The sequence below is a fragment of the Gekko japonicus genome, unplaced genomic scaffold (genome assembly GCF_001447785.1).
Source record: "Gekko japonicus isolate JY-2015 unplaced genomic scaffold, Gekko_japonicus_V1.1 scaffold1296, whole genome shotgun sequence".
Taxonomy (NCBI): Eukaryota; Metazoa; Chordata; class Lepidosauria; order Squamata; family Gekkonidae; genus Gekko; species Gekko japonicus.
In genome coordinates this window covers 455,340-466,420 of record NW_015173166.1, presented here as the reverse complement: position 1 = coordinate 466,420, position 11,081 = coordinate 455,340, and the positions used below count along the sequence as shown (strand labels likewise).

The following is an 11,081-nucleotide window of genomic DNA, read 5'->3' as shown; positions in this document are numbered from 1 at the left end:
TTTCTTCTTCCCATTTTTTTTTTTTTTTGCTGTCGGTATGGCGTTGCCCCGAGGTATTTGAATGTGGTTTTGTGCTGCACTTTTCCCTCCCAGTTGAGAAAATGTGGAGTGAATGCTAGATGCAGAATTGCCCTTCATTGCCTACGAATCCAACTCAATATAAGGTAGTGCGTGAATGAGAGGCAGAGGGAAGGGAGATGCGGTGACAGTTATGGTGATGGAAAGGGAGCCTGCCATCTCGGTGGCTCGGAAGAAGGGAGGGAGATGCTCTTTGCCAGACAGAGAGCCCTGTTCCCAACTGAGAGGGAAATGTGCTAGCCTTTTAACTCTTCTTGATTAGGAAGAACATCCTGACAGTTAGAGCAGTTCCTCAGTGCAACAGGCTTCCTCGGGAGGTGGTGGACTCTCCTCCTTTCTGACGGCAATGCTGTTTGTGTGAACTTAGGCAGATCAGGAGAGGGAGGGCAGGGAGGGTTGCCTCCAATGCTCCCTCCTGGAAGTTTTTGGTCATCTTCTGGGCGTGGAACAGCTGTCACTGTGGGTGTGGAGGGGGAGGTGTTTGTGAATTCCCTGCATTGTGCAGGGGGTTGGGACTAGATGACCCTGGAGGTCCCTTCCAACTCTATGATTCTATGACTGTCCAGATGTGGCAGGCTGGAGCCTCACGTTGGCTGAAGTCCCTGGAGCAATGTGGGGTGGGGTCTGAGAGGGGGAGTTGTTCCTTTGGGAGTCCATTGTTGGGTGTGCGTTTTGGTGTTCTTCAGAGGAGCGGTCTCTCCTGTGCATTGGCCATGAAGGATGACAGAGGGGAATGATGCTAAAGAGCAGGGCTATGTTTGGGCAGGAACGCACAGGAACGGAGTTCCGGCTGGCTCCCAAGTTGGCCACGCCCAGCAGGAACTCATTAGCATAATAGGCCACACCCAACAGCAGAAACTCATTCGGATTGGCTACATTAGGAGTGTGTAGCCTAACATGCAAAGGCGTTCCTGCAACAAAAAAAAGGCCCTGGGTTTTGACAACAAACAAGGTAAACAGAATAAGAAGAAAAGGTGGGTGTGGCTGGATGAGCACACTTCTGGTAACATGGGGGTGCGGCCTAATGTGCTAATGAGCTGTACTGTCAGGGGTGTGGCCTAATATGCTAATGAGCTGTGCTGTTGGGTGTGGTCTATTATGCTAATGAGTTCCTGCTGGGCTTCTACAAAAAGAGCCCTGCGAGAGGGTTGCAGCAGATGCACTGTGGATGGGGGGCATCCTGCAACTAACAAAGATCAGGCATATCACGGACTTCAAGTGCCTAGTTAGCTACTGCCCTTTTGATTATTTTGTTTAGTCCAAATAGATTCTGTCCTCGTAGTACCCTGGGTTTGTGCCTTATAGAAATACAGTTGGTTACTTAAGACAGAGTCTGCACAAGTCCTCACCCACCTACCTTGACTCCTTGGCATGCTACAGAGATACACTCTGGCGGAGTTGGCCTCAGGCAACCCATGGAGAGAGGAGGGGCTGGATTTTACCCAAAGTGGTGGCAGCGACAATGAGGGGGGGGGGCAAAACAACAACTAGTCTTGCCCTGCAGCATGACAGACATCCTGGAATGTGAAGTTAAATGGGCCTTAGAAAGCATTGCTAACAACAAAGCTAGTGGAGGTGATGGTATTCCAGCTGAGCTATTCAAAGTCTTAGAAGATGATGCTGTTAAAGTTCTGCACTCCATTTGCCAGCAAATTTGGAAAACGCAACAGTGGCCACAGGATTGGAAAAGGTCAGTATACATTCCAATCCCAAAGAAGGGCAATGCCAAGGAATGTTCAAACTATCGCACAATTGCACTCATATCACACGCTAGCAAGGTCATGCTCAAGATCCTACAAGCTAGGCTTCAACAGTACGTGGATAGAGAACTGCCAGAAGTACAAGCTGGGTTTCGAAGAGGTAGAGGAACAAGAGATCAAATTGCCAACATTCGCTGGATTATGGAGAAAGCAAGAGAGTACCAGAAAAACATCTACTTCTGCTTCATTGACTATGCTAAAGCTTTTGACTGTGTGGATCACAACAAACTATGGCATGGTCCTTAAAGAGATGGGAGTACCAGACCACCTCACATGTCTGCAGCCTGATAGAGATCATGAATGTTAGGTTCATATGACAAGTGAAAACCCGGTGTACCACAGAGTTTCCAGCAATTCCTGGAGTGACATGACATCACTTCTGGATTTCCCCTGGATATAACTTTATGACATCAAACCAATGGCAATTTTTAAATTAATTTTCCTCTGGAGTGATGGTGGGCAGTGGGCAGTGGGCGTTGCCAGCTAGAAATGTCCTGCCATATCGGGAGACCTGACAACCTTAGATAGGATGCAATGTTGTGCGTGGCTTCGGTTTGGAATGTGTGCGCGCAAAGTGCCATCAAGTCGCAACCCCGGCAAGGGGCTTTCAGGGCAAGAGAGGAGTCTATTTGGAACAAGCCCCCACTAAATATGGTAGGGCTTATTTCTGAGTAAACATGCATCAGCCAAGGATGTAAAATGGACCCATGTACCTGCAGGACCACCTCTCTTGCTAGGTCAGCCATGAAAATGTTGGCATATTGTGGTGCCATATGGGTGCCCATGGTTGTGCCATTGATCTAAATCAATGTTGGGTGCACAGCCAACCTTTTTCATGGCTGACCTGGAGCAACGTTTCCTCAGCTCCCATCCATCAACACTCCTCTCGTACCTGACATTTATCAATGACATTTTCATCCTTTGGACACACGGAAAAGAAGCACTGAATAAATTTCACCAGGCCTTTGACAACTTCCACCCCACCATCAACCTCACCATGAACCAGTCCACATAAGAAGTACATCTTCTAGACACCAGTATATAAATACATAATGGAACCATAAAACCACCTTACACTAGGTAAAGGTTTCCCTTGCTCGAAAGCCAGTCAAATCCAACTCTAGGGTTACGGTGCTCATCTCCGTTTCCAAGCTGAAGAGCCAGCTCTGTCCAGAGACATTTCTGTGGTCATGTGGCTGGCATGACTAGACGCCGAGGCGCACAGAATGCTGTTACCTTCCCACCGAAGTGGTACCTATTTACCTACTTGCAATTTCTTGCTTTTGAACTGCTAGGTTGGCAGGAGCACCTTATACTGGAAACCCACTAATCGCCAAAAATATCTACACAGCTCCAGTCACCATCCTAGTTGTTAAGTTGCTAAGATGTCCTAAATATACCAAATGATCCATCATCTACAGCAAATCTCTATACTAGTACAGCCACATCTGTTGTGATCCCTCAGAGAGAGATTCTCACTTGCGGGATCTACAACAGACATTTTTTGGAATTACAATACCCACCTGATGTAGGAAGAACACAGATCAAAGCCAGAATGATATCTCCTACATGTTAGGCCTCAGAAGAACAACAGAACACCACTGGTGGTCACATATGGCTCTCAGCTCAAAATAGTTCAACGTATCATTAACGACCTACAGCCTATGTTGGAAATGATATTCCTCTCTCATAGGCATTGGGAGGCAAACCTTTTCTTGCCCACAGACAGCCTCCTAACCGTAAACAACTTCTCACCCACAACAATGACCTTCCTAACATGGACATGGACTCTGGGGCTTGCAACAAACCACCATGTCCCCATATTCACGCTGACAACACAATCATCAGACCTAACAACAACAGATCTACTATCTCAGGTTCATTGACTTGTTCATCTGCCAATGTTATAAATGCTATCAAATGTAAGTAAGGCCCTTCCATGCTCTACGCCGAAAAGGTCACTTCCCACACAAAAGAATGGACTGAAATCCAATACATTAGTACTGCTGAATTGATATTGGTGGCCTGGATCTTAATATCAGTACTGCTGATCAGAATTAGTTGTTGCACGGTATATTGTGGTTTTATTGTTTTAATTGTTATTTTAATTATTGTTTTAATGGTATTGTATTGAGACTCTTGTGAACCACCCTAAGGCCATCCGCAGGGAGGGCGGTATATCAATCAATCAATCAAATAAGTAAATAAAACCCACAACACTGAAAAACCGGTGAAAGGCCCTAACCTGGCTAGCCTAGGGAAGCCCAATCTTGTCAGATCTCAGAAGCTAAGCAGGGTCGACTCTGGAAAGTTCTTGGGTGGGAGACTGCCAAGAAAGTCCAGCACTGCTAGGCAGAGGCCGGCAATGGCAAACCACCTGTCTGTTCCTCGCCTTGAAAACACTACAGGGTTGTAAGGCCGGCTGCGACTTGATGGCTCTTCCACATTATTTTGTGGCTTTTGAGAGATTTTGTTTGCTTGTGTTGTTTTGCCAGTTCTTCGATCCCAGTCCTAAGGCATTATGATTAACATATTTCCAAAACCACCTTGAGTCCCATTCAGAAAGGTGAATTATAAATGGAGATAATAATGATAACGATGACGCTAGTTTTAAAAGGGGAAATGACCACATCAGGACACAAAACTAGTTTTCTTAAAACATGTAAAACGGCCAGGATTTATTTGACTAATTTGCACAAACAACCATCTAAAACAACTGCTCTAAGGGGGAAAAAAGACCCAGAATGTATATTTTTAGCCAACAGTTGTTAATAAATACTTTATTAAATAAGGAAACAAATGTGTTCAAAAGGGAGATGAATCATTTCTTCCTGAATGCGATTGGGAGGGGGGGAAGGAAATTCAAAGATTGAAATAAATAATTTTGTTCTGCTTTTGTGAAAACTATTTACACAAACATGTACAAACAGTGGAGCTTACATTAAACTTTAGCAGAAAGCCTGCCATTTCTTTACGAAAAAAATAGAAATAAACCCAGGAAATGAATATCCCCGTAAAACAGATAACAAATATTGGGAGTGTATACAGGGAAGGAGTTTATCAAGGGTGGCCCTGCCACGTAGGAGGAGAGCCACCAATGTGGACTGAAAGGCAAGGCACTTCAGAAGTTTACCCACAGCCATATTATATACGTACACACACACTCACAGGGTGGTATTTAATGCATCATGTTAGCTCTCGAAGAACCATCCAAGCTCCCCAAAGAAGGCTCAGTGCATCCCAGAAGTATACAAGAGGCTGGCAAACATTTTTTTTTTTTGCATTTGTGTTCTAGATGCTTGTGAGCCTATTTGTAGATCTGTCTACTTCCTCCTCTCTGTTTTACCACCATCGGGTACAATCATAAAACTAGGTGGAAAGAGAAGATAACCAACAGCGCATGGGCCCTATGTGATCTTTCACCTGAGACAGAACCCTCAAAATTTTCCTTCTCGGAACAATCATTACCCTCAAAGGTGAGTTCTGGTCTACTGTTACATCATTAACCAACAGGCCAATCCACTCCCTCGGCTCTCTACCCTATTTGCATTTTCAAACATTCCAGGTTCCATATGGCGGCCTGGGGCATGCAACAGATCACAAACATTTGGTAGTGGTCTTTCTAGTTACTGATATTGTGCTTATTGCCTTAAGTGATTTTGCCTGAAAATGGCTACTGGAACCTGCACGCAATCCAAACGCTTCCTTCAGCCTATGTTTCTCTTGCAATACGCCAGACACACAGGAGGCTGCTGGACATGGTTTTGTGTGGTAGGAGCTCCATATAAGCTGTGGGGAGTGTCACGAAGAACACCCCAGCTCCACAGGGAGTTCTGCCTCTTCTCTTAGACCAAAATTAGGAATTGGTACCTAATTTAGTCCTGAGGGTCATGTTGGAAATGTGCAATGACTAAGACAAAAGGTTTCACCCGTCTTTGTAAATTTACACATAAATACATTTGCACGCTAATTTTTGAACTTGGAAGACATGGGTGGTGGATGTGCTTGCCTTTCACACAGGCCATTGGTGTGATTTCTGCCAGCACTGTAGAAAGGACAGTGTAGTGCAGTAAGTAGAACAGTTATATGTGGAAGACACAAGTTCAAATACTTCCATGAACATACGAAATGGTCTTATACTGTCCAATCCAACTGACCCTCCAGCTGGGAAGGGGCTCTCCAAAGAATGAGAACAACCTCATCTCAGCCCTCTGGCCAGGGATCCACTTAACTGGAGACAACAAGGACCGAATCTGAAACTTTATGCTACCAACTCCAAATAATCTTACATGAGCTACTCTACAAAGTCCTGATGTAGGTTTAGAAGTTGAGAATGTTGAATCCCAATTTATGGGTGGATGAGATGTGCCTTCAGACGCTTCAGCAGGTCTCTTTGCAAGCCTGTGGACTAGAAGCATTATTTTCTTTTTGAGGATCATACTGAGATGTTTCAGGATGCATTCGCTCCAGGGAACCTTAGGACCGACAGATGTCACCAGCATGTGGGACCAGTGTTCCCTCTAAGCTGAGTTAGTGTGAGGTAGTTCACAGTTCTTTAGCCTCCAGCTCACACATTTTTGTCTTAGCTCAGGAAGGAGGGCTCCAGAGCAAACTAATCTATGCAGTAGACAAATCGCTCACTCACAACTTTAATGCCAGTAGCTCACAAAGTGGAATTCTTGCTCACAAGACCCCACAACTTAGAGAGAGCATTGTGTGGGACCCCAACTGGGAATGGACCACGGGGAAGGGTGGGTATGTCTCCTCCCACATACCATTTCCCGATGTGTATTATCTATTTTAAAGGGAAACTACTAATGCTCCGTCTGTTTTGGTCCAAAGGAGCTGTTGCTAACTGTGCTAAGAGTTATAGTACAACTGGTATTGGGGTAAAAAAAATATCAACCATACTAATTTTTACATTCATAAAACTATACTTGTAGGGATGTCTGAACCGAATGCACCCCCTGAAAATGGCCCATTTGACCCCCTTTCGGGCTGCTGCGGGCCGATTCAGATTCTCTGATCTGAATCAGCCCCATTATATCCTATGGGCCATTGAAGTCAATGGCAAAAATAGAAGAAGAGGAGGAGGAGGAGGAGGAGGAGGAGATTGGATTTATACCCCGCCCTTCACTTGGAGTCTCAGAGCGGCTTACAAACTCCTTTCCCTTCCCCTCCCCACAACAGACACCCTGTGAGGTAGGTGGGGCTGAGAGAACTCTGACAAAGACTGCTCTTTTTCAAGGACAGCTGTGCCAGAGCTTGTGACTGACCCAAGGTCACATCAGCAGGTGCAAGTGGAGGAGTGGGGAATCAAACCCGGCTCTCCCAGATTAGAGTCCACGCACTTAACCACTACACCAAACTGGCGCTCATAACTTTTTTCCCACCATAGAGAAAAATGGAGGGGATGGGGCAACCTATTTGGGGGCCCATAGAATTGGACCCCCAGGTCCAATGTTCTTGAAACTTGGTGGGTATTTTGGGGAGAGGCTCCAGCAGCTACCCTGTGGGTTTGGAGCCTCTCCATCACACCCCCTCCCCACCAGCCCCCAGAATATACCCTATGTTTTTGCCATTGACTTCAATGGCCCATAGGATATAATGGGGCCTAAATTGACATTGGGCTGGCCAAAAGACTCCCCCATGGGCTGGTACTGCCGAAATTGACATGTGGGAGTCTTTTTGCCCACAGAAATTAATTCTGCCTAATTCTGCCGAATCCTAATCGGGCCGAATTTATTTATTTATTTATTTTTTGCACACCCCTATATACTTGTTTGTGTTTGAAATTCAAGGTCTGCTATGTGGAGAAAAATTTTAAATGGGAGACTTCTACCTTTGCCTTTTGTGCTTATTTATATGAATATAGGGTTTAGCTATAAGGGTTAACAGCCTCCCAATCCACATGGAAAACTTTTTTTTACAAGTTATCAAAGCTCGTGAGCATCCTGATGACTTGTGGGTCGTGAGTTCCACCATGTTTTGTGCAAGCTTAATGGCACAGTGACGAGTTGAACCCAATTGTATGGCAAGCTTCGTATGTTCAGTGGTGGGTGGACTCATGCCGAACACAGCGGCCCTTTAAAGTGGCAACTTTTGGAAACAATAATCTCGGTTGATGGAACTTTAAATACTGTTGGTCTTAAGGGACACATTGGCTGCAACCCCAGAGTCACTTTCTTGGAAATAAAATGGGACGTACATCTCTGAGTCGACCTGCTTAGGGTTTCTCCCATTAGCATTTCGTTGACTTCTGTCCAGTCTGTTATTCACGAAGTCTCTACATTTTAGACCAGCCGAAGCCCCGCTGGGTTCCTTTTCCTATGCCTAACTATAATTGTCTTACAGAATTTAACCCTTTCACAATTTGGAAAGTATGATCTATTCTTTACAGAGTTACAAGCAAAACTGAAATTATATCACCTGAGCCTCGGAAAAGGATACTGCCTGTACTCTAACCCTTGTTGCTCTGTTACTGATCTCCGCATCCAGTTTGGATCTCTATGGGATGTTGCTGGATTTGATCCATTGCATTCTTTTGCTTAGCCTCTCATCTTAAAGTCACTACCTCTGCCTCCCATGCCAGACTTGGGAAGAAATTAGAACAGAAATGTGGAACCAAAGGATGGGGAAACGCAATTCAGAAATACAGACAGAATCCATGTTCTAAGCATATCTTCTCCATGCATATAAAGCAATTCCCTGGTCTGAAGCCTTAGATTTGGAGGAGGAGGAGGAAGACGACGACAACTTTATACCCCGCTCTTCAGTACGTGAAGGAGTCTCAGAATGGCTTACAATCGCCTTTCCTTCCTCTCCCCACAACAGACACCCTGTGATGTAGGTGGGTCTAAGAGAGCTCTGAGAGAACTGTGATTGACCCAAGGTCACCCAGCTGGCTTCATGTGGAGGCATAGGGAATCAAACCCGGTTCTCCACATTAGAGTCTGCCACTCTTAACCACTACACCAAGCTGGCTCTAGTGAAGTTGGACTGCACTACAGGAAATAAGGTTACATTTATGGATGCTCAGATTCTGTGATGATGACGATGATGATGATTGGTTCTCAAAGCGACAACCAAATATTTCCAATCGTGCCTAAAACTCCTCAACAGGAAGCAGGTTTGTAACCTTCACTGCTGATATGCCACACATTTTATTGTTAAGAAGACAGCGAGATTGATGGTTTAACTGTGCAAGCTGCTGAGTAATTAAGTCAGCTGCAGTAGAGATAAGCAAGAGACATTCAGATCTGCCTTAAATGTACTTCTGAATGGGGAACCAAAGGCACAATTGAGCCAAATGGCCATGTTATGGACAACAGCTTCTGATCTGCCTGCACTTTGGAATGGAGAAGATGCACAGCTGCAGATGATATGTATGCAGTGCACAATGGCTGGGATCTGCTCGGCAACAACTGCATAGCTGCTTTGGTGGGCAAGCACCCCAAACACATGATGCACGTGGGGAGATGGAGATATCCACACAAATAAAGGGACGGTTTTCAGAGACCCCTAGTGATTTCAACAGAATATCTGGTTCATCCAGGCACATTCATTCGTTTGTTTCAATTGAAACTGTTTGTTTTTCCAAGAGTGACTTTTATAAATGTGTGCACAAACACTCGCAAACACTCAAAACACACACGCAAACATGTTGCTCACCACGGATGGCTTTAGTTAAAAGGTTCATTCCCCTTGAAGAACCACCTTTCGGGAAAGCTTTTGTTTGCCTACAGAATGACAAACCTGCCTGCAAACTGATCCTCAGTCCTGATTTGCATTCTTGCATCATTTCACAGAATGATCCTCACTTGAAAACCAAAAAAATTGCTCAAGTTGCCACCTGAGTCTGGAGCTCATCCTGTTTCACTGCTTCAGAAAGGCTATTCCTTAAGGACTGTGGCCTGATTTAAAGGAGAGTTGCTTTGAACGATCCATGTTTTCCTTAAAACAATAACAACAGCTCTGCACATCTTGTGAGCCTCATAGAGCTCTCCAGTCCGGTACGTTTAATGGCAGCCACAGGCCCGTACCACCATGTTCCGGTATTTCTTCAAGATGACGTTGGAGCTGTCGTCAAAGTAGAGGACGGAAATGGCGTTGAGTTGCGTCGGGGCACAGCAGGGCTTCGGCACAGTCTCTGGATTTATAAAGTGAACCTGTGGGGCAGATGCAAGGCAGCAGACGTGAGAGGATGTTCACAAGGACCTCTCACAGTCAAATGTTTGGAATGTTTCACACACATTTACAAATTCTTATTTGTGCTAATACCTTATTCAATTCCTTTGTACCCTACCTTTCTCCCCAAAGTGGCTTACAGCATTCTCCTCTCCTCCATTTTACCCTCGCAACAACCCTGTGAGGTAGGTTAGGCTGAGAGAGTGTGACTGGCCCAAGGTCACCCAGTGAGCTTCCATGTCACAAGTGGGGATTTGAACCTGGGTCTCCCAGATACTAGTCTGATACTCTTACCCACTATATCACACTGGCTCTCTTGTACGAAACACAAGATAACTCCAAACACCTGCTGCCTATCAAGACCCACTATAGAAATCAGACTAGTGGTCCATCTAGTCCAGCATCCAGTTTCATGCAGTGGCCAAACAGTTCCCCGTGAGGGTCAACAACAGGACATAGAGGCCAAGGCCTGATGTTCCCTCCTGGTACTGATATTTAGAGGATAACTGCCTCTGATTGTGGAGGTTCCCTTTAGACATCATGGCTGACACCGATGGACATCTCCTCCATGAGTCTATCTAATCCCTTTTTAATGCCTTATGTCATAGGGTGGGGAAAGTGGAAATAACTTTTTTTTATATTTTATTTTTATTCTCAATAATAACTCATTCAGCGCTTGTGACATAAATTTGAATACTGAATCAACCACAGTTCTTCTTTTTAAACAATATTAATATATAATATACATGTTTTGACTAAGTATCTTCGAACTCTTTTTCTTCTTTACCTTTTAAGATATTTGTTAATCTATTCATTTCTACTACATTTAACAGTTTATACACAAACTCATCTTTACCCGGTATAGAGTCTAATTTCCAATATTCCGCGAACACTATTCTAGCAGCGGTCACACAGTGTAATATAATTATTTTATCAATTTTCACAAAAACCTCTGGGATTAAATTCAGGAGAAACAGTTCTGGTTTAAAAGGTATCGGGGTTGATACGATGTCTTGAATAATTTTTTGAATCATTTTCCAAAAGGATTGGGCTTTA

The 11,081-nt window shown here is 44.6% G+C and overlaps 1 protein-coding gene across 1 annotated transcript in view; it reads right to left on the bottom strand.

Moving 5' to 3' along the window:
• Nucleotides 1–9,563: 9,563 nt before the first annotated feature.
• The window catches only part of BMP7 (bone morphogenetic protein 7), a 124,487-nt gene continuing 122,969 nt past the window's right edge, over nt 9,564–11,081 (bottom strand). The window contains exon 6 of the mRNA XM_015422516.1: nt 9,564–10,006. Within this exon, the coding sequence (XP_015278002.1) occupies nt 9,857–10,006 (150 nt within the window). The 3' untranslated portion in view covers nt 9,564–9,856. The remainder of the gene's footprint in view (nt 10,007–11,081) is intronic.